Here is a 27,171-nt window from a genome sequence, read left to right as displayed (position 1 = left end):
CCCCCGCCCCCCCAGGAATACATTGGCTATGAATCATTATCATTTTGAATGAGGATATTGTAAATGATGTTTTCTAAATCCTGGGAGTTGGTCTGGGACAGAAGACTTGTGGTACCGCTACTCCCTCGGACATCCCTGGCTAAGTCTCTCCCGCCCCGTTTTGGAAGGGTAGTACGCCTACCAGCTAATGGGTGGCACTGTGCTGAGGGTTATTACATTGCCCTGCAGTATCTTGATTGAGGGCACTTCATAAATAGCAATTAGCAGTTACGCAATGCCTGGTGGAGAATGACAAGAGTGTGAACTGCAGATATGTATATAAAATGTAACTTCGTTTTTAATCTGCCTGTTGGCAGAGTTAGATGATACTCATGTGAGTTTTTTATAACTCGGGGAAGGGAAGTTTGGGGTTATTTGGGTGGGCCGGGGGGTGGAGAGAGGGGAGGTGGTTATTTGTCCCAAGAGTCCAGTCATCCTCTGGTGAGGTGAAAGGCAGTTTCATTGTTCATACAAAACCCATCTGTGTTTGTGTGTGTGTGTGTGTGTGTGTGTGTGTGTGTGCAGATTCTGCCCTTTGGCAGCCGTGCCATCGACACCTCTGAGTAAATTTGACTTTGAATTTATGGGCATCGCAGCCAGCTGAGCGGAATGACTTTTGTTGGGGAGTGGGTTACTTTTATGTATCTTCCAAACCAGCAGCCGTCCTACAGTGAGTGACCTTTGAGTGATTTCATGCAGGTGATTTGAGGATCTTCCTGTGTGCCTAGCACATTCTTCCATTCAGACTAAGGGTCTTAGAGCCATTGCTTTGATTTTAAGTTCCTGTTAAAGCAGTGAGTGATCCCAACAATTAAAACTTTATGCCCAAAATGAAAATTAGTGTCTCCTGAAATGGGGGAGTGGGGGCGTGTCATATTTCATCCAAATTCAGAAATGCTAAAATTTTTGTTTGTATCTATATAGTGATATTTTAATATAGCCACTACTGTTCTGCTAACTCAGTTAATTCTCTTGAAACCCATGGAAACAAAAATTTAATAGCATGAAACCGTTGTTTAAATTACACAGTCATTGAAAAGAGATTTATTGCAGGCTATCGATAGTTTTTCCTATAGCTCCCCTTTATGTTTTAAAAAAATAATGGTTGCTTGTCAACATACTGTCTTTATCATGCTAAAATATATATAATAAAGGGTTGCCCCATTCCATATTTTCTGCGTGTAGAATTCAGTGACATGTACCATGATCACTTCTGTCCTTTTCCAAATTATTTCAGCACTGTTCACCCCAAACCCACTGCCACTGTGTTGATTCTGACTCATCGCAGCCCTGTGGAGAGTTTCCACGGGGGGACTCTTTACAAGTGTCAGCTTCATTTCTCTGTTGGCGTGGCAGGTGGGTTTGAAGCACTGACCTTGGGTTAACAATTCAACAGAGTTTATAATACCTCTTACTCACTATCCCCATCCCTGATAGCCAGTAATAAAATTTGGTTTCGATACACTGCTTATTTCATGTAAGTGGGATCATAAACAGTGACTAAATATCTAGAATGTCCTCTGGTGGCATAGCGGGTTTCACATTGAGCTGCTGACCTCAAGGTCATCTAGGTGAAACCACCAGCCTCTCTAAGGAGAAAGAGGAGGCTTTTCACTTCTGTAAGGATGTAGTCTGTAAAACCCTCAGGGGAAGTTGTCTAATCTGTCTCGTGGGCTCTCTGTGAGTTGCCATGGGCAGGGAGTTGTTGTTGCTGTAATGTACTTTACACACATCTGCTGTTTCATTGCACCCATTCCTTTGACCATAGTGCCTAAGTCGGTACTGTGATTATCCTTCCCCAAGTCTCACTGCTCTGCTGAGGAAAATTTGAACTCTGGAAACTCTTGGAGATTCTTCGCCAAGGTTCCTGCAGAGACCGAGGTTCTGTCTGGTGACCATCCAGTGAGAGGATGCTGGACGTTCACTTCATGGTGTGGGGGGGTGGGGGGGGGTTGTTTGCTTTCTGATTTAGTAAATGTAAAATGCACACCTCTTCTGCCATTCCCTTTACAGAACTATGGAGATGGGACTCCCTATGATCACATGACCAGCAGGGACCTTGGGTCACACGACAATCTCTCTCCACCTTTTGTCAATTCCAGAATACAAGGTAAGCGTGGTATTGAAATGACCATACACCCATGAAAGCTTATAACTTACCAGGGAAGGAAAGTGGCTGCCCAGACTGAGGTTTTGGGTTAGGGGTCTTGGCTCTTTTGATACTCACTGTAGTATTTTTTTTTTAATTGCAGGAAAACACTGGCAAGAGCACACAGAGGACTAAGATTTATGTTTCTGAATTTCTGTAGACTTCCCCCTTCGTAGACATAAGCCACTGGTCTTTGATCCAAAATTGCGATTGTAGTTTTCTGAGCTAAGCTTGGTGGGAAGTCAAGGTGATGAATGCTGACAATAAAAATATCAAGTTTGTCTTGACAGGTGGCACTGATGTATAGTCAGTCCTGGAGCCTAGTTTTGTCGCAGTGGTCTTGGAAGTGAATAGGATTAGTGGGCCCTAATGCACTTCAGTTGGAGTCGTGTGTGCAAGTTGGGTGGTGAAACTGTTGTGTCTTTTTCCGGCACGAGCCCAGCACTGATGATATAGTAGACTCGATTCTGGTTTGCTGAAGGCGAACTGTGTACAGTTTGAAACAGCGTGTTTCCAGCACACCCTTCATAAGGTTGCCCTTCACATATTTTTCTGCTTTTGACGACCCTGTAGGGATGTTTGTTTAACAGCAGCAACCGGGCAATGAAAAGGTAATTCATAATGACGGAAAAGGTCCCAGTAGCTGCTCGCTTTATTTGCAATGGAAAGAAAAAATGAGCTTTGCTTTATTAGATGTGAGTTTTTAACAATATTAGTATCTCTCTCAACCTGGCTAAATTCTATTGCGAATCTGCCAATAAATGAATTTAAGTTTCTTGGCACCTGCTTGTGGACTCCAAGGAAAATTCGTGGCAATAGTGATAGCATTTCAGAACGATAATTCCAAATGCTTCCAAAGAGTGTCCTGATTTTTAACCCACCAGAAGAAATACCAGTTACATTTAAGCTGTAGCCAGCCTTTTTTTTAATTTTAAAGTAACCATCAAATCCCTTTAAAGGAATTCCAGATACGTAACATACAACAATCTAAGTGGAGAAACACAAGGTCTGCCAATTTAGTGCTACCAGATAACATCATATAACCTTGACTTCTAGTGTCTCTAAACTTTAGGAACTAGGAAGTCGTGCATGGTCATAGACTGTTCTTTTATTTATGCCCTTGTTTTACTTTCATGTGACAATTGCCTGGTTAGGTTTTAGCCCACCCACTACTCTGGGCTCATTTTGACTCTTAGCAGCCCAACAGGATTTCCATGGCTGTAAATCCTTATTGGAAGCAGACCACCTCATCTTTCTTTCATGGCCTAGCTGGTGGGTTTGAACTATCAACCTTTGGGTTAGCAGCTGAGCACTTTCCCACAGCACCACCAGGGCGCCTTACATTTTTGACATTGTAAGCAAAACAGGAACGCTATTCTCCTTTCAGTTCCTGCTAGGGAAGTTTCGTGTTTTCAAGATGGATACAGATGGTTTGATATATTTGTCAACCTAGATTTGAAAGAATGTCTTCTGACACTGCAATGCCAATAGAAAGTATTTGCAATTTCTAATACCATTGCTGTTTTATTCATTGCCCTCCACCTTCTTAAATAGCAGACATTACTCTCCCCAAAGAGAGTAATCTTTTGAAGTAGCAAGACAAGGTGGTGGTGATGGTGGTGCTGTTGTTGTTGAAGAACTTAGGACATTCCAGCCCTCTGATGAGTGGTGAATAAAGGAATATAGAATAAATGCACAGCTACTGGGTTTCTAGAAGCTTGTAGATAAGAAAACAAGACTGGTGCTAAAGGGTAAGTTGGTGAATTAAAATGACAGACTGTACCTGGCAACACAATTGCAGTGAGTGACTCTTCTTGTTCTGATTGCCTCCTGGGCGAAGGGTTTCCGAAGTTTCTCAATGCAGCCGGCATTTAAAATCTCAGTGGGCTGGAAGTCGAGTGCAGACTCCTTTCACTGTTTAAGCGGAGAACCCATGTCAGCCTGACTCTTTCATCCAGTCTGCCCTCCCTCCCATGAAACTCTTCAATATGGAGCCCGAGACAGTCGCCTGCATTGTGATCGGAAATGCGACTATGTCCACGAGGCTCCCACCCACTGTTCCCAGTGAAAGGGCCTCTCTGTTTGATAAGCTGTCTGGTCTGAAACATGGCTCTTTATTGTTTACAAACTGCTACATTTTCCACCTCAAGCAGATTTTTGCACAGAAAAGAATTGTGCTTGGGCTAAATGGTTTATCTGACATTAGCGGTGCTGTGTCAGACTCGGGTCAGGGAAGTTGCCCTCGAAGCAACAGGGCACAGCAGACAAAAAGTTGTGGGGGGCGGGGGGAGTGGGGCTAGCGGGAGAGAAAAAGACATTCTAAAAACTCTGAAATACCTCACATTTCAGTGTAGAGAAGAATGTGACTTTTTTTTGCTTTTGAGGACTGGCAGTGCCACACGGACACCCTCCTCACTGCTGTAGTTCCTCACCTCCCAGCGCCCGTCCCCTTGCTCGGCCAGAGTGTCCAGGGCCAGAGTCGGAACAAAGGCTCTCATTGATTGGCCCAAGCTGCTGTTTAATGAGAATGAAGCCATTTTTAAGATGAGCCATGGGGGTGGTGGGTTGCTGTTTTACAAAGGGACCCCCCCACCCCCCAAAAAAAGTCCTTTGTGTTTTTTAAGGAGAAGAAAAATGAAGGATAACCTTAATTTACAAACAGAGACAAAGATAGAATTAAACCCATGAGCGCTGCCAGGACTTTGAACTCATAGGCGATGCGCTATTATCTAAACAGTTCTTTGTGTCCAACTCCATCTTCCATGGCTGACCTTCTGGAAGTATTCCCTCTGCCAAGAGAAGGTATGAGACTTGACTGTACGTTTTTGACAACAATCCAATATCCATTCTCAGAACCCCTTAACTGGTTCTCATTACAACTACAAAGCGTTTCTTTACATTTCAAAGACTTTTTCTGCCGTGATGTCATAGTAGGGTAAAAGCTATAGCTTCAAAAATAAAGCAGCCACTTTATTGGACCAGATTCTCTGTTGTCACATCCATCAAGCCTGTGACTGAATTAAGCGTCTGCTACAGAAATAAGTGACACTAATTTTACAGGGAAGAGTTATTAACTGCGGATGACCTGATTTCTTTCTTTTCTTATTTAGTAAACTGTTCACTTAGTGAAATTTTATTTTATCACAGGGAGGGGCTGGGGGGGGCATACTCAACCACTCTCCTTAGGGGTGTGAATTGTTATTGTCTATTTTGTGCTTTATCGCAGTGTACTATGTTGAGGTAACGCTACCGTCTCCACCATATTTCCTCATACAAACTCTATTATAGTAATAAACCCTAACTTCTGAATTTTACATGAATGATTTTGCTTACACTCTAGGTAGGTCTTCTGATATAATACCTATACTTGGCACTGGACTAAAAAGAAACATTTTTTGTGTGTCCATATTGCATGTTGACAGGAATTTGCTGATGTAATTTATAAGCGAGCTGGAATAGTACCTTCTTGAATTTACTTAATTAGGAAATGTATACACTGTATATGTATGTGTAGACATACACATACACACTACTTGTGAATCTCTAAATTCAAAATGGAGAACATACTTGTGTGCATGTGTGCATACATACACACTTAATGTTGGAAGAATTAAAAGCAATTCTTGGTTTATAAGTTAGCTTTACCTGTTCCATTGTCGTCTGCCGTGACCGTTATACAGAATTTTGGAGATTGATACTGTATGAATCCTCTTGTAAGAAAAGTGTAAGCCAAAGAAAAGGACTACCTCCTGAATTGTGTGTGTGTTCCCCCCCCCCCACCCCCCCCCAGGTAGGTTGCTGTGAATGAAAATTGGGTGAGGGAGAGTTCTAGAGGCATTGAAAGATTGAACTAGCTCAATAGCTTGTGTTGACCAATTGCAGGATTCCCTCTACTTAGTGTTTGCTCCTCAATTTCCTTGGTTTGATACAAGCCAATTTGCCCTTTGCCTTCCTTGGAATTCCTTGTTCTGTCCTTTTTTCTGGAGAAAATAAGTCCCTTCTTCTTTGTGACAACTTGTGATTGTCAGGGGTGACGCACACTTACCTTGTTGGTGTTGGATTCTCTGCTGTTGTTAACACTCTTGAATAACCTCCCCAGGTGAGCCCTGGGAAGCTTTCAGAATGTGCTAGTAGGACCCAGAGGGCCTGGCTCTAATTGCTTATTTTCAAGAGGCTTGCCCATATGCTATGAAATATTTCGAAAGTCCCAGCAAGAACTATACACAAAGAGTATGGATTAATATGTTTGAACATTCATTTAAAAACGTCTTTCTTTTGCCGACCACTGAACTTTTGCAGATGAGCATCCAGATAATTTTCCTCATGGGAGACTGTCAATTTCCTAGCACAGCTCTTTGATCGGAGGGAAGATCTAAGCGTGCGTTTTTCTTCTTTTGTTCCAGAGTCTTAATTGAAAACCAGATTGTTTGAGGCTAAGTGAGTAAGTCGCCCAGTAGGATTACATACATGGGTTGGTAACTGAAGGCTGTGGAAAGCGATACTTCTGTACAGTTGGGTGCAGCTTAGTTCAACATCAGCTGCTGTGTTTTCACATGTCCCATTGTGCACGGTTCGGTTTCCTGGCTGTGGCATTTCTAGTCTGACGAAGGGGACTTCACCAGGGCACTAAATAATTCACTGCCTTGGAGTTAACTGGGTTGTGAACCAGCTCAGTGGAAGGTTTTATTGCAGGATCCGATTGAGGTTGCAGGCAGAACCGAAGAAAGCTGTTGGCTTAGAGGACGACCTTTGAATCTCATCTGGGTTAGCGCTTGATATTTTGATTTGGTTACTGTGGTCGTATTGTGACAGCTGCTGGCTCATTATCATTCAGTTCCACTGCTCGGTTTGCCTAGCAGGAATATTTAGGTTTGCATTACTTCAAAGTGTTTATGGCTACCCTGAGTTCAGCCCAGCATAAAGGTGAAGCATTGAGTACTTTCGGATCGCAGCAGCAGAGGCGAGTGCCACAGCTTCTTATAAAACGACAAGTGGGAGTCCAGGCAAAAGCAAAGAGGTGTTTTGTTTTATTTTTTTTCCCCTGTTCCTAGTAAAGTAAGAATGCCCAACCAGGAGAAGTTTACTTGAAGCAATGCTTTAAAAGCCTTAGCTTACAAACAGAAAGCCTGGCTACCAAAAAAAAAAGTACCTTAGAATTGTTTTATTTTTCCAAAATAGGGGTGAGCTTTCACTTGGCCAGACGGTTTTGGTTCTGCCGGCCCCCACCCCAATGACAGTCCACAAAGACTACCACGTTGTAAGATCAGCAACATAAAGCACTAGTCTGACAGTTGGAAGTGCCAGAGGGCAAGTGATCTGGCAAACGAAATGAGAATAGGGAGGTCGGCTCCTGAAATTTTGGTTCACTTTTGAAATGATCTAAAGTTTTAGATGGTGATGTGTTAGTGTTCTAGTACTGCAGAAACACCCTAAAGGAGTGCTTTTCAAAGACAAATGTATTTTCTCCCAGTTTCAGGAAGCTAGAAGTCTGAATTCAGTATGCCAGCTTGGGGGGTGGGGGTAGGGGGGGGGACTTTCTTTGTAGACTCTAGGACTGGACTCTTGTCTCTTACAGTTTCTTATCTGGAGAGATCTTCATGTGGCGCGGCATCTCTCTTCCCTGATCTCTGCTTCTAGTGTATTTATTTCATCTCAAGTCCTGGCAACACAATGGCCGTCTTATGAATTGAACTGCCAGCGGTTCAAACTCACAAGCTGTTCTGTTGGGGAAAGATGAGGCTGTCCACCTGCTGTAAAGGTTGAAAGGTGCTGAGAGCCACAGGAGCACTTAGAGTTTGCCCTATAAGGTCAAGTTGAATCGGAAGCAACTTAATGGCAGTGAGTCTAGGTGTTTTTTGTTTTTTTTTTCAGTTTTGATATCCTAAGAGATGGATGCAAGTACATCCTGTACTATTCCTACCTCATTAACACAACAAAGACAGCCCAATCCCAAATGGATTATAACCACAGTTTGGAAGTTAGGATTCACAAAACTTAATTTGCTGAGTCTATAAAACCTGGGTGGTATGAGCACACTACTTGCAAATTTGCTGGTTAAGGACGCCTCTCAGTGCAGTGTGTGCGGTGTGTCTGGGGAGGTCTTAAGGACATTTTGTAATACGAAGTTTTCTAGATATTATGTGTCATCTTTGGGACTGAGAATGTGGTCAGGTAATTTCTGAGAGAAGATACAAGTTTAGTAGTGTTCTTCAGTATTTTTCACCTTGTTTGGGAGTTTTATTTTCTTAACTTTCATTGTCTCCTAGAAGACACCCACGTTTTAGCTCAACATTATTCAGAAGAGCCAACAGGTAGAACGGATCCGCGTGTCCATCCACAGGTGATTGGATGAGCCACAAATGACACGCACACAATGGGGTGTTACTTGGCCCAAAAGAGAAATCTATCGGATCCAACCACCCCTGTGAGTGAGCCTGGACACCTATGACGCTCAGTAAAATAAGTCAGACACAAAAAGGGCAAGTACAGTTTGATCTTGCTTATCTGGAACATCTAGGATTGACGATTTGCATAAAATAAAAGTAGAATAGTAGATGCCAGGAACTGTCGCGCAGGAGGCTGGGAGGCTTACCTGTGTGGGGTGGTGGTCACACTCCCTCCTGCCAGAGCCCATTCTGACACGTAGCCGTCCTCCAGTGCAGGCAGGGTACAGCTGCCCCTGTGAGCTTCCGAGATGGTCACTCTTTACAGGAGTAGAAAGCTGACTGTAAGCTTAGCAGCCTGCGACGCACCCCACTCTCCCACCAGGCCTCCCTGAAAATAGAGACTGGCGACAAATCGGGCTGGTTTGCATCTCACCACCAGTGACTTCGTTGACCTTGATCATTGGGCTAAGGTTGAGGGTCAGAATTGAGTTTCCTACTGCTTTGCTACAACTACACCTGCGTGTCCCCCGGCCAGCTCACTTCATCTTTAAATTGAGGAGTGAGTAGACCTTTTTGTGATCTCTGTTTTCTCTCCCGATGTTTCGTAGGGCTTGTAGGCGTACATTTTCATTCTTCTCTTTTGAGAAACACATCATTCTTCCTAATCCATTCATCTCCATTTTATGAAACCTTCAAGTTAGTTTCTAGTGGTGTGTTTTTCTAACGTAATTCTTTAAAGCCTAATTCAAATGGACGCTGCTTTCCTACCTCGTCTCACTGATCGAGGATAAAATAATGCTTCAATAAGCAGCCTCCTTAGAAAAAAGCATTACACACATGTTTGAAGCAGAATTAGGGAACTGCAGTACATGGCTGTTGAGTGATTTGATGTGTGAAGGAATCAGTGCTTCTGATGCTGGGAGTTTTAAACCTGAGTGAAGAGTCCTTCCCTGAGGTCTGTCTCTTACTGGATCCGGGAGAGAAACCCGATATCAGAGCTCGCCATGCAACCAGCAACAGGTCCGTTTTATCCTGTACCGCCACGCCTCACAACATCCACGAGATGGTCTGTGAAATAGGATGTTACGTGATTTGGTCATTATGTGAACACCGTATCCTAGTCTGGTCCTGCTTTTCCTGAACAAACTTCGTCCCTCAGCAGTGATGCGCGGCATGCCTAGAAGGATTTGCTTGTGTGTTTGTTTTGTGGTCTAAATGGTAGCATTTTTCCATATCTGAAATAGATTTCTGTTATCCTGCTGGCTTCCACGGGACCTTATCATAATGGCTGGGAGAACTCTGTGTATTTCAGTCATCATCGTGATGGTTGCAGGGGATGTGCCTAAAGTCAGGAGCAATAAGACCGCATTCCCTGACTCTCCATCACTGTGTTGTTTAAAAGCCTTTCCTGTGACTTCCGAAGAAGTCCTTCTTGGCCTCCTGCTGCTCCTCTCCCTTGCGTTGCTGCAGTGGGTGCCATGACGGACTTCGCGGGGATACATTTTGAAGAAAACGTAGACAGCTATAGTGCTTGAGAGACATGCAGTACGGGAGGCTGGATGCTGCTGCCTCAATGGCCACATATACTGTTGTCTAGAAAACATTTTTTGATACAAACTGTGGTATTTATGTAAGCCAGTAGCATAGGTGTTTTTAGGATGGCCAAGTCATATTTCTTATGACATGGGTATATATTTAACATATACGCCTGGTAGTGAAAAGATGTGAGCTCCACATGTGTATGGAAAACTGGTACACTAGCTACATCATATTCTTAGACTAGAATTTTGGGCCTCTATTATAACTTTATGGGACTGCAGGTATATTGGGGATTGGATGTTGCTTGAGTGGATGTGACGTGGTTCGTCACTGTAGGTCTATATTCTCAATGGTATAGGATAGCCTCCCTCCAAAGGTCGGGAAAGAGACCAAGTTACAATGTCTTAGGTTTTTTTAATCAACACACTGCAGATCATTTTAAATATCAATGTAGGTAAGCAGAATCCATCCTTTCTGAAAGGCGGCGAGAGGAAGTTATAGGCTTCCAGTGTCCTCACCAGGTAAGTTGTCCAGTCAGTGAGCATTTTCCTTTCTTCCTTTGCCTCTTGTTTCTGCCTCCTCTGTGGCAGAGTAAAATTAGTGCCGTGACAGGTGAGCACTTTTATTGTCAAACCAGGTTTACCAAGGCAGGTTTTAGAATATTTAGAAGATTACTAGAAAATGCCAGACAAATGTTCCTGGAAAACTATTGTAAGCAGAAAAGCCTTGTCTTCTAAATAATTGGGGAAGGTCTCTCACAAAGAGAAATATTGACTTTAAGAGACAATAATTTCGGATTCACACAGGCTAAAAAGTGGTGTGTACCCGGTAGCAATGCTGTGGGCTGGAAGGAATGGAAAAATGTGATGAATGGTGTCTTCAAGTCTTTTTTTCCCCCTGTAGTGGCTGGAATGGTTTTGCCACCCATGATGTTGGGGCTAGTGCCTCAGTGATTCTCTGGTCCTTTTCCTTGCTGTCTCTAGATGACTGCCCCAGCCTCCGGGCTTGAATTTCATGCAGAAAGAATCAGCCATATCTCTGCCCACTTGCCTGTAATGCCACCATCCTCCAGGCTCCGCCACAGAAGGAGATGAGAGAAGGGAGTTATGAGTGGCTATTGGACTTACCAACTTAGTGTTTGATTCACAGTTTAATTCTTCCACAAGTTGGCTATTTAACTCAACACTTAGGGAAATTAGAACAAAGCACTAACTGTCATGTGGGGACCTGAAAAAGGCATCTCATCCCCAAATTCTGCCCAGCAGATGAGCAAGATGGAGACATGGGGTAGAAACAAAGAGCAACACTGCAAAGAGGAAGAGGACCATGCATTCACACCGCTGTGAGAGTTAGGCATGGGGAGGGGTCCGAGTCAGGCTGCTCACATTTCATCTTTGTGGTCTCTGTGCTGGCTCTGTGTCTCCTTCCTCGTCCCAGTAAGAATAGGCCAAAGCCAGCCTCATCTGTAGTGCGCAGGATCTTCTCTTTGAGGTCTCTGGTCTCCTGGCAAATTGCTATTGAGCACCTGGTTTGTCTGCAGCAGGCCTGTAGCTTCAGTCCCCAGCCTTGAAACTCCTGCCTCAAAGACCTGGTGCTCTCTCTTCTCTGGCTGCGCCCTCGAGAGCAGGCCTAGCATCCTGGGGCAGCGGGCACCTTCTTTCCTTCCACCACTGCTTTGCTCAGTGCTCAGGGAACTCCGGAACTCACCCCCAGCTCTCTACCTTATCACTCAAGCAAGAAGGCTCAATGCCTGGGCAGGGGAGAGAGAAGAACTGCACGAAACAACCCACACCAACCCACAACCACAACAAGCACCTTTGTTTGCGTATGGGCACCATTGTGTTTTGACCTGGAGGACAGGGCGCAGCCAAAGGACAGGTACTTGCGGGCACCATGGCCAGACTGGATGAAGCGGTGGGGACTGCTGGATCTAACGTGTGGCCAGACACGTCCTATAGCTCCTGAACACACTCGTGGTAGGAATTGGCCCCGGAACAGAGGCAGGGAAAGTGTTTGCATTCTAGGTAAACAGAGTGTGACAGAAACTGCTGCTGCTATTGCACACGATGTTTTCCTCGAGTTCTGCCCTGGGGAGGTGGCTGTTTGGCTTTTGCGGATGCAAACTCACTCGTTGGTCCTTGGGAGAGAGGCGTGACAGCCTGCTTCTGTGCAGATTCCAGCCATGGAAACCCCCACAGCCCCGGTGGAATCTCTCCTATAGGGCCCCTTCCATTCACTGGAAAAAGAGGGCTTAAAAATACCATCAACTCAAGAGCAATGAGTTCATGGGCATTGACCATTAACCACTTCTTGTTTGGATCCTGGGTGGGAAGAAGGAAAGGGGAGAAGTAAATGTGGGACTTGCAGGGTAGAGGTCAAGATTTGCTTTTCTCAAACCTCTCGTTACCCTTCAGCTCCCGGAGAATATCATTAATATACTTAATCTATGAATGGTCCCGAAAGTGGTTGATCATAAATGATCATATAGACCTTCAAGAAAAGTAGGATTATTAGGACCACAGACGTGGCTACATTGATGAGTTCAGGTTCCAGCACAGGAACCTTAAGAGGCATATCTATCATGGACTAGATTGTGGACTGGGCTAGCAGGGGTCCCTTTTGTCTTGCTGTTGTCTTTTCCACCCAGTGGTGATGGGATTCTGAGCATCAACTCTGTTGTTTATACTGTGAGAACAGTAACACCTGCCATGCTTGGCCCAAGGACCACTTGTGAGCAGGGTTGGATGTAAAGTGCATTCTGTCACAACTGAGCTTTCCCATGTGGTTGTGATCTGACCTCACTGCACAGTCGCCCTTGGGGGCCGGTCACTTTTGCCTGTCTGTATAATTAATGGAGAAAAAATGTGTAGCGTGGGTCTTGAGTGATAGCAGTTTTAAAATACCTTTACCTTCTAATGAGGATGGAACAGAAGGCAAGAACAGGTGGAGGTAGTATAGAATGTTCGATTCTGTAAACAACAAGATCAAAATGGAAAAGGCTTATTCTCTCTGTTGTGTCTTTTCTTGCTTTCTTTTTTTTTCTTCCCAAGAGCTCATCCACAAAAACAGTACGCCCATAAAATTAAGTACCTCTTTGGGGATAGTTTTGTTGAATTCAGATGTACCCCTTTGTGAAAGACTTGCTTTCAGTCATTTTCCCCCCTCCCCAATTTAAGTGTCATCATGTTCCTTCTTTACATGAGGCTACAAACTGGCTAAAAGGGCTTCCTTAGGGCTTTTTGAGTGGCAAGGCAGGGTTGAGATTTTTGCCTCTTAGGTCCAACAGATCTGCTTGGAAGAAGTACAGCCAGAGTGCTCCTTGGAGGCAAGGGTGTTCTGGAAGCTTCATCTTACATACTTTGGATATGTTCTCAGGAGACACCAGTCCCTGGAGAAGGACATCATTTTTGGTAAAGTAGAGGGGCAGAGGACAAGAGGAAGGCCCCCCACAGGATGGATAGACACGGTGGCTGCAACAGTGGGCTCACACGTACGAACAATTGCGAGGACAGTGTTTTGCCTTATTGTACGTAGGGTCGCTGTGAGTCAGAACCGGCTCATGGACACTTAATATAGCCTGCATTCCACCATTGAGCTACCTTAACAAACCTCCCAGGTTCTCTGAAAGATTTTGGGATCTATCCCATTTCCTGTCTTTCTTGTGCAGAGAAGTCCAGTGTCACATGTTGCCTTATTCCCTCCCATCCCGAGAGTACTGGACTCCCCTTTAGAAAAAGCACTAGCTCTCAGTACAGAGAGTGACTTGGTTGACCCATCTCCCATGTGGCATATCAGGCCTAGAAACCAACCATGGCAACATGGATGGATCCTGGGTAGGGATCAAATTAAATTTCTTTAAAAATGAAAGTGATTTCTGCATTTGTTACAGCCCCAACATTTTCCATCTTCTTGATGTTTGTTAGTCACTCCTCGTTTCCTTGATGCTGACACATTTTATTAATAGGAAAAACTAGGCCAGCTTCACTGCAAATCAGTGCAAACGATAGCTGTTTGCATAGTTTCTATCTGCAGTTTTTTTTTTTTTAAAGCTACGTTTCCATCGAAAATCCTGTTAAACTCAGAAGAGTTCCCGAGATGGTGGCATGGCTACACAACATTGTGAATGTACCTTAACAATGACGGTGAAAAGGAGAAATTTGATGTCATGAATATTTTACTCTGGAGCCTGGTGGCCCAGTAGTGAAGCCCTCGGCCGCTCACCGCAAGGTGCTGGCAGTTTGAACCTACTGGGAACATTTGTGGCAGAAAGCCCAGCGATCTGCTCATGTAATGATAGTAGCTGAGCAAACGCTATTGGGGGTGCGGGGGCTGCGGGGCGGGCAGTTGAATGTATGTATCCTACAAGGTTGCTATGAGTTGAAAGTAACTTGAGTGAACATCTTTTGCTATTTAAATAATAATAAAAACTCAAGTGGCGACGGATCAACTAAGAGTCAGCAAAGACTGATTTTGATGTTAACTCCAAACGTTCAACCCCCCCCCTTCAAGGTGTCACCATTGGAGAGGTGCTCGCGTGCCCTGGTGGCATTTCTCATCCAAGTAGTTGCTCAGTGCTGAATTAAAGTAATGTGGAATATTAATCAGCCGGTACTTTCCTTCAGTCGAAGTGAATTACTCGTGTGCCTGTCATTTGATCTTTGTGCCTGTCGTTTGTCTGTTGATTGGGTTCCAGCCCATTGGGGCAGAAGTGCTCTACAAACCTGAGAATCAGGTAGTGCATTTGGGCCAAACCTTGAAGAGATTCATGAAAAAGCTGCTCCTAGGAGTGGTCCATATTAAAGCTGGAGGAGAATAGGATGTACCATGTTTATACCGTGTTTATGTGAGTAGATTGGGTGTATGACCATATGTGGTGATGAAGGGGGAGACAAGTGAGGTCAGCAAGGAGAGAAAGAAAGAAGCCCTTCAAGAGCGCCTCTTAGTATGTTCTGATATCAAGCCGATTGTCAAGCCCTGTCTCATGGACAGTGGCCTGCTTGTCTAAATGCCTGGAATGACCAGGTGACTAATTGTCCGTGCCTTTTCCTCACCTTGGCCATTCAGACGGAGCGGCACTCTTTCACAGTTCACTAGCCCGATCTGAATGCTTCGACTGCAAGCATAAACTCTCTCTGTGTAACTGATGAGCCTTAATTGGGCAATACCAAATCACAGAGCGACATGTGTAGTGACTCCATGTCCTTCCCACCTTTGGGAGTCATTGCCAAGGCGTTTAATACCCACACTTTAAAAAGCCTCACAAGTCGGTTGCCTGACATAGGGATGCATCCAATCGTTACATTGCCTGTTTTTGTTTTTTCCTCCTTCCTTGGGTGCTTCCCTTTTCTTTATTTAGTGGTAGTCTCACAGATGTTATTTGGAAATGATGACCAGTGATCATACCTATTTGAGAATATCATGCCAGGACCCCTCCCATGCGGTGGACAACCTCTGGTGGGCATCTGGTGTCTGTTGCTGCTGCCATTGGGGGCCGTTGAGTCTGCGCCAACTCAGGGCCCGTGTATCCCCTCATGCACAGCAGAACGAACGGCGCTCTGTGCCCATTTGCTGGAGCCGCCGTGTCTGTCCCTCCCATTGAGCGTCTCCCCCTTACCCCTTCACGGCATCCTTTCATCTAGTGATGGGAAAATAGTGACTACAACAAGCCAAAGCTGCGGCCCTTGAGTCAATCCCTTCTCATAGAGACAGAGTCGAATGGCCCCTGTTGGTTTCCCGTTAGACAATAATGGCTAAATGTTTGTTTTTGGTCATCTTGATCAAATCATTTTACATTTTAACCCTAGTTTCCTTTTTTCCGTGACTGACCTAGCCTCCAGAGCTGTGGTACCTGTGGTGGTGGGGATTGGTGGTGGTGGTGGTGGTGGTGGTAGTGTGTGTGTCTGCCTGTGCCCCTCCTCAGAACTAAAGCCGTTCCAAATATACATACTTCTGTGATTACAGTTCCAGCCTGGCTCTCGGTCCTTCTTCTCAAGGCATGTTAGTAGTTAATGAGGTTTGGCCTCTTCCCTGCCTGAGCTTTGTTGAGTTCCGAAATAAAAATTTACGGCTGTTCTCTCAGCTGAGCTGAGACTACTTTGGGGGTGGAATTGAGGTCACACCTGCTCTAGCATAGACAAGATGCCTCTCTATGCCTTCCTGGGAATATGCGCCTGACAGAATGAGTGCAGAAACCCACCCGCCCTATAGGCGGGGCCACACACCTTGTTCTGCAAACACTTGGACATACTATGTTTGGGAAGGGGCTTTAGCGGGTTGACAGTGTCAACCACTGTGTGACCCTCCTTTTCCCTCCCCTCCCCATTGCCTGCAATCCTCAATCCTCAAGGTGGAATGTAGCCGTGGGCATGCGGCTGGTCAGCCGGGTGCTGGAGCCACACAGACTTGGTGTAAAGTGTACAGATGGGGAGTCTCTGAATGGTAGACCGTTCAGCTGTTCAGGGCATGGTCGGTTAGCCAGGCAACATACAATGGCTTTTCTAAGTGCTCCAGGTAAAGGGCAGGATGTGTAAAGTAGTGTACCTGAGGTGGATAATGAATAATTAGGGTGCACTTGTAAGGCTGTAATATAATGTATACATTTCAGCACCTGTTACAGTTGATCAGATCAGATCACCTTTTCTGACTGGAGGGAATGGACCTCCCTAAACAAACCCTCAGGCCAGAGAGGGACTGCTCTGTTGAGGGCTTCCAAAAGCCTCTGGGGGAGGTGGAATTAAAATGGAATTCTAAGACATTTGAAGCCCCCTCATCTTCCAAATACTCGTTTTCAATGGTGTCCGTGATTAGCTTGGCCTTTTTTCATGGTGAGAGTTAAATAACATTGCTATGCAATATTTACATGTTGGGCTGCAAACCACAAGGTCAGCAGTTCCAAACCACTAGCCGCTCCAAGGGAGAAAGGTGAGGCTTTCTATTCCTAGGAAGAGTTACCACCTCGGAAACCCACAGGCAGTTCTATTCTTTCTCATGGATTACTATGAGCCAGAGTTGACCCGAGAGTAGCACGGTGGCCTCCCCCGCCCCCCTCCCCCCCGCTTTGGCTTACATAATACTATGAAGGATGGATTTGAAAATAAATTACAAAATGCTATTTAGATAGAATATTTTGGTGCATTTTTATATGGGAGATTGTTAACTTGTAAAAGAACACACACACACACACACACACACACACACACACACACACATAGGTGTTAATTGTAAACCCATTCCCATTGAGTCCATGAACTCCAACCGGATGGAGCTGCTCCTCAGCACACTGCTGCACTGTTCTTCCTTGGAGCAGTATGTGGGTCCAAACTGCTGGCCTCTGGGTTAGCAGCAGAACACTTTAACCAGAGCACCACCAGGGCTCCTGTTAGTATGTTAAAAGTAAATAACATGGAGAAAGCATCTTTTCTAGAGAGGAAGCTGAAAGGGGAAGTCAAGATGGAACCTAGCCTCCAAGTTTAGGTTTCAGCAGGGTGGTCTCATCTCTTTGCTGCCTGACTTCCAGATGTGGAAGAATTTGGGGAATACCTTATCGACCAAACAGCGAATGGACCCACTCATAGCTATAAAGGATAGTAGGGAAGTGTAGTTTTACAGCTTGAGTTGAGTCCATAAAGGAGTGTCAGTGACACACAGGCTGTTTGCCTGCCAACCAAAAGGTTGGTGGTTCAAATCTACCCAGTAGCTCTGTGGGAGAAAACCCTCATCATCTGTTTCAGTCAAGCTACAATGGCCAGGAAAACCCTATGAGACAGTTTTGCTCTGTCACTTGGGATCATTAAGTCAGAATCAACTCTATGGCACCTAATTTATCAGGCAATAAATTGGATACAAGGTGTTGAGTACAAGTTGATACAAGTTACCAGGCAGTCAAGTGGATTCAACAAGTTGTTGAATCTATGACTCCTGAGGCAGGCATGGGAGAATGAGGTTGGAGATGGTCACTGGAGTCAGTCAACCTGAATGATCTTTTAGTATAAGTGATGGCCCCTGAACTGTCCAGATGAAAAGGAAGTTTCTGGAAGAGAGAGAAGCTTATTCAGAGGTATGAGAACAAGAAAATGTAACAGAAAGCACGGAGCTAGAGGTGGATTGTTAAGACCAATGCCTGGCTGTTTTCAAAGGGAAAGAGGTAAAAGGTAAAACCGGAATGAAATCACCCCAGAACAAGGAGGATGTTTGCATTTGGACCAGGATCATGGTAGATAATGTTGGATACAATGGAGGGTTGGGGTGGGGTGGGGTTGGGTATGTGGAGCAGAGGGTAGCTTCTTTCAAAACAAGAAACTGGAAGAGTAGAGAACACAATACATCTTGAGACGCTTTCAGCCGAGCCTTTCCCTCTGCTCACCTTTTAGAGAAATTGCAGAGTAGCACCAAAAGGATAGTACCCGTACTTAAAAACTATCAACCTGAGACCCGAAGGTCAACAGTGCACTCCAAAGCAAGCACGAGAAGGTACGGCTGGCAGGGGGGTGGAGGTGCGATCAGTTGGGTAGGGGAGCTGGAGTATTGGGCATGGCACAAACAGAATCCAAGTAACGCGGAGACCCCCACGTTGGGATAACTGTAACACATGTGACTGAAAGGTTTGTGTGGAAATTGTCCAAGGGGGGACCCACGGCGCTATGTGAACGTCACTAAATTCTCTATTAAAAGAGCAGGGCCCTTCTTGTCTGGTAGGTGGAGGAAGGTGTGCTGTACAGGGTTGACTTTAGAGAATGAATGATACGTTCAGCTTTCTGGTTTAGAACAGCCACTCAAGCAAACGGATGAGTGGAAGGCAGCATGAAAGGAGGGGGATTTCTCAGATTATTAAAGGAGTTCTAGGAAGAAATGACAAGAGATTTAAACTGAAACAGGAACTAAGGGGTGAAGGGGAGGGTATAAATTTGAGTGATCGTAAATAGAAGGAAATGGTTGATTTGGGGGAGTGATGGATAAAGAAAAGGTCTTTCTTGGCTTCTTGGTGTCTGATTTGGGCTACCTGGCTGATGGTCGTGCCATTTATTAAGATAGAGACTATGGGAGAAGCAGGTTATAGAGTCTGAGGATTGTAAATACAGTTTGAGACATACAATTTGAGGTGCCTTTGGATGGATAGCTTTGTGCTTTGGGGGGCTGGGATTACAGATGTGGCATATATCACCCCATGTTTGGTAGTAGGATGTTTGGTAGGGATTGGAGAATTTCCATAGGGAGATTCAACCACCACAACAAAACCAAGCCTATTTTTGTGACTCCTGGTGGTGTCGTGGCTACACGCAGGGCTGCAATTGGCATGGGTGGCAGTTCGAAATTCACAGCCGCTCCGAGGGAGAAAGACGGGACTGTCTGCTCCCATAACAGTTATAGTCTTGGAAACCCACAGGGGGTCGCTATGAGTCAGCATTGACTCGGTTGCAGTGAGGTTGGTTTTTACTCTCTGAAATCTAAAGTAGAAAAACCAACCAAAGAATCTCTAGTTTTCCCCTGTACATAGGCCCTATTAAGCAAATGGAGTAATACTCGATTTGCTCATCATATTCATGTCTAGTTTTATATTTAATCACTTATCCCAGCCATGCTACTTTTAATTTCCTCGTATTCCTTATGTTTATTTATTAGGAATAAGGCTAGAGTGGAACTGTGCATGGCATCAGAGTTCTTAACGTGGGACATGGGATTCAGAGCTCGGCTTGTGTTCTTGTGGTTTGCATCATCCTTCCTACCAAAGTTGAAGTCCTTCTAGAAGAGCCCACAGCAAAGTTGGCACATCACTGACACTTGAATGAATGAGCAAAAGAAAGACTGGATCTCCAACACACAGACCAAGACACAGATACACACAACACCTCTCTCTCTCTCTCTCTCTCTCTCTCTCTCTCTCTCTCTCTCCCCCTCCCTCCCTCCTAGTTGGGCATTCCTTGCATTGAGGAAACTACACAGAGCTGTCACAATGCAGTGAGCTGCTCTGAGTTTCAGAATGTTTCAATTCTTTAGCTGTCAGCAGACTAGGCTGATCTTCTGACATTATTCAGTACGGTGTATTATCTTCTTTGCCACATGCGTTTCCCAGGATGATATTCTGTACTCCTTTCAGAATACCGCTGAAAAATGTTCACCAAACCACGGAACATGGTTTAACTACACCCCGTGTTCTTGGCACCTGCCTTGTGCACGGACTATAGTTGGTCCGTTTCCCTCTCTAAGTGGAGGACCCAGGACTTCACCTACTTCTTTCAGATGCGGTTAGATCAGCAAGGGGCCTGCTCCCTTTGGTAGTAGTATCAGAGGGAGGTGTTTTAGCATTGGCTGAAAATTGAGCTTATGGCCCAGTACAATGATTTAGTTCCTTTGATACTCATTGTTTTAAAGTAAAGTCTTCCCACTTCCTGGTGGAGAATGAGACTCATGTGCACGTTTGTCCTCATTAGATTTCTTCTTCCTGGGCTTGGTCTGCAACGGCACCACGATGGAGTATTGTGTTCGCAGTGTGGACTTGCCTATCTAAATCCTGGCTGTATAGTTTATTACTTGGGTAACGTTGTCTATAGTACCTTCTGGACCATGATTTCCCCACTTGTAAATGGAAGGTAATCATGAAATCCACCTGTTAAGATTGATAAGCAAGATAAATGAGGCAGTGCATGTGTGTGCACTGAGCAGTGCCTTGGACATTGGGAACACCCAGTAAATATCCCTCTTACTATTGGCAGTAGGTGCACAGAGTTGATGGGGCAGAAACTCAACTTTTGGATGGTTTTCGGCTCTAGCAGTAGTTTGTACTCTAGAGAGAAAGCTTCCAGACCAACAACAAGGTTCTTTTGAGACCAATGCATGAAGCAAGTGCAAATGACAGCGAATTTAACATTGCGTGATCACACTGATGTGCCGGGGGGGCTTCTATGCACTGGGGCCTGGCTGTAGCCCAGGTACCTAAAAGAATAGCGAGTTTCCAGTGCCAGAAGAATGCTGTACCATGGCAAAGCGATTGCATCTTTGTGGGAACCCTTAACTCCTTCTAGGCACCAGACTTCTGTCTCGGTCAGGGCGGCGGGTGTGAATTTGTGACCTGTGCCATGACAAGGGAAGCTTCAGATTTAGTCGTAGCAAGTTATTTGTAAGACCTGACGGCTGGTACTTTATGAATTAGAAAGCATTTTACTTTTGTCTACTCTGTCATTTTTGAAAAAAACACAGTGATTACTTAATTTGTCTTTTTGCACCAGCCACTCCTTGCCAGTTCTACACATCAGAAGGGCCAAGGACTGTGGTCAATATTCTGAACTCATGGGGCTATAGACTTTTGTCAGCCATGATCCTTGTCAGAACCGAAATGGGATCGTGGTTTTTCCCCTTCCATTGACTGTCCACTTTGGGAACCTAGAAAACAAACAAACAAACAAACAAACACCCTGCCCGTTTATATATTTCTGCTTCTTATATTTCTGAGTACCGGGAGCCAAAAACGAGCCTATAGGTTTTCTGCAGAAGTGCCTCATTTTCGAAATCAAATGGAAGACCGACTTGCTTCTGCCTGCAGAGCTAAGCTATCTGCCTTTTTAGGAAACCAGGGTGGTGAAATTGGAAGCGCGTTCTGCACATGGTTTAGCAGTTAGTAGTCTGGAAAATGACCCAATAGCCAAGCTAGGTTTTTCCTTTTTTTATTTTCCTTCCCAATCTTCATTTTAAGTGCTTGTTTAAAGTTTAAGCTTGTAATTGACGATTTTGCACATTGTTCGTCGTTAATTCTTTTCAGGCCATTATAGTTCTGTAAATGCATTGCCTGCTAAGTTGTGTCAGTGGAGGAACATTAGTGCTATGAGAAAATCCAGTTAAGTGTGGTGCTTAGAAAGCATTGCCAATTAGCATGTGGGACTGGATCGCCACGATTCCCGAGTGATCCTAGGGAAGTTGCTTGATCTCTGTGTGCCACTTGCCACGTGGTTAAGTGAGTCTGATGGTATCCTGGGCGGGTGGAAGGGCAGCAGTTGCATTCACACACCACTGAGGCTGTTACGCAATGTTGTTTTGCTCTTTGGCAACTTAGGATCCCCTAACCGGTTCCCATGCTAACTCTCAACTCCTGTTTCATGTCTTCCTCCAATTTATAGCCGGCATCGAATTGAAGGGGCTCTGGTAGATCCCCGGTGGCCTTCTCACCTTCCCTACAAGGGAGCCAGATTCGGTTCCCTGGCACTGCACTCCATCTGCAGCCAGGCTGCCTGTGTGTTATTGGAGCTGGTCTATTGCTGTCATGCTCACAGAGTTATTGGAGCTTCCAGACTAGGAGGAGAGGCCTGGCGATCTGCCGATGAAAAACCAACTGTAATACAGCTGTGTTCAATCTGAGAATGGCGTCGGACTGGGCAGCATTGTTCTGTTGTACAGGTGGCGCCACAAGGCAGGGGATGACTCAGACAACAGCAGCAGTCTGTCAGGTAGGCCGAGCTGTTCTGTCGTGTATCATTTGGAGTTGAGATCTCTTGTTTGCAGTCTGCTCTGTTTAGGTGGGTGTGATGGTCACAGATGAGAAAACAGAGGGGGACTCGCTGATATTCAGAATGTAAGTATTGTATCTTGTACAATTTAGTTTAGGAGATAGGTACCTTATTGGACATTAGAGATGCAAGTAGCAATTGCTAAGAAATACCAATGACAGAAGTTGCCATGGGAAAGGAGTTGCATTTTTTTGATTCAGGGAGAAAGGCACCGATCCTAAAAAATTGACATAATAATGGGAGATAAAATGCCTGGTATGAAAAGTCAAACAATGATTGGGGGATAGCTGAATGCCGCTTACGCTCTTTATCATTATGTGTAAGTGCACAGGGACATGAAACCTAAGTTCTGTGTAAGACAGAAGGCAATGCAAACCCTAGGACTGGAGAGTCGTTTCAGAGTGGTGATGGTGCAGCTGGAGGACTTTGCAGTCTGTGCTCCAACTAAAGAGAAAGATAAAAGAAGGAAACTCCATTAAATGCTGCAAAGTTAGGACACATGTAGGAGTTTGGAATTAATGGATTGTTGCCCTAGGTTTGGTAATCAAATGAGGCTTTTCATACTGAATATTATCTGGGCCATTGGTTTAAACACTGAACAGCATAAGGCACGTGTATACAGAACTATAACCTTTCCATTCCTGAAACAGAATTTCGTGGTCAGCCCTGAACATTCAACTTTACAAAGCAGAATGAGAGCCCAATAGTGTGCGTGCGGCCAGAAGAGGGGGACGGTGCTTAGCTGGCCTGCCAGACATTTTGGTCAGGCCTCAATAGATGGATCCTGATCAAAAGGAGGAGCAGCACAGACCCAGACTGCTTCGTATGGAAACCAGACTTACTGAGTCTATGGAGCCTGGGAGAGTCTCTCTCCCCCGTCCCCGCCCCGACCCCCACATAAAACCTGGAAGTAATCTTTAAAGCCTGGACTAAAACTATGCCATGAAGCCATTGCTCTTTGAAGAATTCCCTATGTACAACTTAAACCAACAACAGTTCTGATGAGGGTTTTAAGAGGCAGAGATCTAAGTTAGTTGTGATGAGACAATACAGGCAGAGAGAATGTCGTGAAATATGTAGCTAACTGTGGAACAGGCCATCTAGGAATTGTGAACGGATGGATGTTTGCTCCTGTATTTCATCACCATAGAGAGAGAGCGCCCTGGTGGTAATGTGAGCCGGGGTTTCGGTTGCTAACCCCCAAGGTTTATGCTTCAAATCTGTCAAGAGAGCCTCAGGAGGACAGGAGGCTATGTGCTCTCAGAAAGATTTGCAGCCTCGAAAACCCTATGGTGGCTTTGAGTTAAAATCAACTCTGTGTGTGTGTGTGTGTGTGTGTGTGTGTGTGTGTGTGTGTGTGTATTAAACAGAATGGGGGGCTGGGTGAGAATACGCACTATAAGAACATTTCAACTCAGGCTAATAGGATTGGAAACTGAAGGGCATAAAGCAATTATTTATTAAGAAAGAAGCGCCATTCAGGTCAAGGGTTATAAAGAAGGAGACGGGTATGATTACAGGAAGATGCGAAGAGTATGAAAAAGCATCCCAAAATTAAGAGTGAAGAAAGGGAGAAAGATGGCTTCTGAGATGACAGTAAACAGTAATGAGCTCTCTCTCAAAGTGCCTAAAGAATGGGAGGTCAGAAACGTGGTTTGCCAAGCCTCAGAGAGAGAGAAAAGGGTAATTTATTGACCGACAGTGGAGACACCGCTGAAAAATAAATGAAATTTTCACCTCACTGTTCACAAAGGTGGATGGGGGACAGATGCCGGAAACAGACATGAATTTCCCAGGGGAGAAAGGAGAAATACAAAAGGAATGGGATCCTGCCGAAACAGGTGATCACGAGAAAACAGACCCAAACGAGGAAAACCCTCCCACGTGGTGAGGGGTGCTGTTCACGGTGCCTCGGGCCCTGGGTATAACAGCATAGCACGTGGCCGGCCGACTTCTGCACCACGCTCACAGTCACTGCCGTGGTTCATCTTGTTACCCGATTGACACAGTGACGGCATCTTGTGGAGGGGCTTCTTTTATCCCCACTGACCCTGCCCTCCACCCCCTCCATGGACGGGCCCTAACGATAACGTGTGAAAGTAGGTGAGGCACAGTCACAGCACCCAGGCTTCTATCTGAAACACATTTGTTCATTCTTTCGTCAGTCTGGGGTGTCGTCAGGACTCTGCCAACGCCATCATTCAAAGGCATCGATTCTTTTCCAGTCCCTTGCTCATTGTCTGGCTTTTGCATGCATAGGAGGCTGCTGAAAACATACTCTGGCTTCTTCCTCCAAGTGACATCTTGGCTCTGCTCTACCGTACAGAGTTTCCTCCGCTTTCGATCCGCCCGGTGCAATATGTCCTTGGATTTCCCAACTCCTTCTTCCAAGGGTGTTGACTCTAGATCCCAGGGAATGGAAACCCTTGAACCCCAGTACTTCTTGCATTGATCGTGATGGTGCTGAGTGGCCCAGCGGGAGGCTCTTGCTTTACGTTGAGGTGTACTCCGTACGGTCGCGTTGACTCCTCCTCACCTAGTTGACCATCTTGTGGAAGGTGGAGTAGACTCATGCCACGGCTGGGCCCACATAGCCCCCTGCTCCCCAGACAAGTGCTGCAGGAAGAATGAGAAGACAGGGCGGCCAGAGCCAGGCCCAGAACCAGGCTGCCTCCTCACCGGCATTTACCTTTAAGGGTTATTATTTGTGGATTTCCTCACACTCCATTTTCATGTATTTATTTTGAAATTCTCTTCTACGTGTACTTAGAATTTTGCTTTTTCCCAGTATGAATGTATTTCTAATGTATTGTATCTGAAAGACTGTTTGACGAAGGAGTGACACTCTTTAGATACCTACTCATGACCTCTGAATCTTACTAAAAGGAAAATGATCCGTGCTATGAGTTGTTCAACCTTGGGGTGCATCTTGAGTTGCCTCCAGGCCATCCTGGGGCCTGCAGTGTTGGTGCCTGGACCTACCAAGGCTCTGCCTCTGGAGATGTGGGCTGGGCCCAGGCATCTGTAACTGAGCCGTGATGCCCAGGCCCTGCCAGGTTTGGGAATCTGATAACACTAGACTTCAAAGAATTTGCATGTGCTGCAAGATTTGTTTTATTTTTCTTGAGCCACTTCACATCCTTCTCTGTCTTTTTTTCACTCAGTTAAGGTGAATCGTCACCTGGTCAACACCAAATTATTTACCATCAAGATATTTCTATGCCTGGCACTTTAGTATGCATGTACGTGGCACATACATCTACTGAGTCAAAGGATTGACATGATCGTTGTTGTTGCACTGGCTCAGGTAGCCAATCTAATGGACCTCAAAGTTTAATTCTATAATGATGTGAATGACAGACTTTGAAATGACAGACTTCAATTGCTGTAGTTAAACAGTATGCACGCGTGTGTGCACATGTACACACACATACATCCAAACCCAAATACACACCCTACAGTATCCCCCCAAACAAACAAACAAACAAACAAACAAACAAACCACCATCACCTACAAGAAATAGCGCGCGCGCACACACACACACACTCACTCACACAGGAAATGAAATGATTCACCCGGTATGGGAGGAAAAATGGTAATGGGTTTTTACTAATCTAGAAGAAAGGCAAGCCAAATTAGAGAAAGTCAGCATCATAAATATTTCACAAAGAACATCCATTTATTATTTTTTTGGTAATTTACAGCCTAGGCTAAATGATACTGAAGAGGGAAGCTCTGCCTTATGCAGAACAATTAGGGAAATAGCTAAGAATGTTAGGAAATTAGCCTCCCCTCAAATTGGTTGCAGGCAAGTATGTTTTTCTCAAGTACTTGGTGATTTTGTTGCACTTTCTAATATCATCTCTTCTATCTTGGAAGACTGGTTTTGTGTTTCTTTTCCTTACACATAAGAAAGGAGTGTTTTCTTCTTCACTCCTTAGACTTGGTCCTCCATAGAGGATATAAGAGATACCCAGTTTGACTTCCTGGGTTCTCCGCCCCTTAGTGTAGTCTGTGCAAGGGCGAGCGGGGTGACGACGACATTCTCGTGTGTGCTGTGCTGTGCTGTGCTGTGCTCTTTCTGTCTGCCCTGGGTCTCGCCTGCACATGTAATGTTTTGAACACATTGTGGAAATGAGGTTGACCCCAGACTCCAGGGACCAGGTCGGCCATTATTGTCAAAAGCCCTATCACCTCTAAGCTTGACTATATTTTTAATGTTTGAGCTTCTGTTGAAGTCTATTCATTCCTTGTAGTAAAATTAAATGCAGAGTAAGCAAGGATGGTAAAGGCTCGTGTCCATTTTTGTCACATGTGGTTGAAAGACAAGAAAACACGACATTTTTGGATGGTTATTTGTTTTCACATGTGTGGAACATATTCTATTGTACCATCCAAATGACCAAAAGCTACTTTTCCTTAAGAAATTTTGGCAAGTGGAACATAGATCACAGCCCAGCTTGTGATCAGGACACCACTGGGCTCCTTCACTCCCGCCTCGAGTCCATACTGATGACTCGTAGGGACCTCAGGGTGTGTGTGTGTGTGTGTGTGTGTGTGTGT

At 45.0% G+C, this 27,171-nt stretch overlaps 1 protein-coding gene across 13 annotated transcripts in view; it reads left to right on the top strand.

The window, feature by feature from the left end:
• TCF4 (transcription factor 4) overlaps positions 1 to 27,171 on the top strand; it is a 404,154-nt gene that overhangs the window by 144,449 nt on the left and 232,534 nt on the right. For 12 of the 13 annotated variants that reach the window (XM_045296159.1, XM_045296162.1, XM_045296161.1 and 9 more), the window contains one exon: positions 2,053 to 2,149. In XM_045296159.1, coding sequence (XP_045152094.1) covers positions 2,053 to 2,149 — 97 coding nt within the window. Of the gene's footprint in view, positions 1 to 2,052; positions 2,150 to 27,171 lie in introns of those variants that run through there. The other variant, XM_045296163.1, reaches the window with a different exon arrangement.

This window comes from Echinops telfairi, unplaced genomic scaffold, assembly GCF_000313985.2.
Source record: "Echinops telfairi isolate 266 unplaced genomic scaffold, ASM31398v2 ScPeMD7_7400;HRSCAF=8409, whole genome shotgun sequence".
Lineage (NCBI taxonomy): Eukaryota > Metazoa > Chordata > Mammalia > Afrosoricida > Tenrecidae > Echinops > Echinops telfairi.
This window is presented reverse-complemented; position numbering and strand designations above follow the sequence as displayed.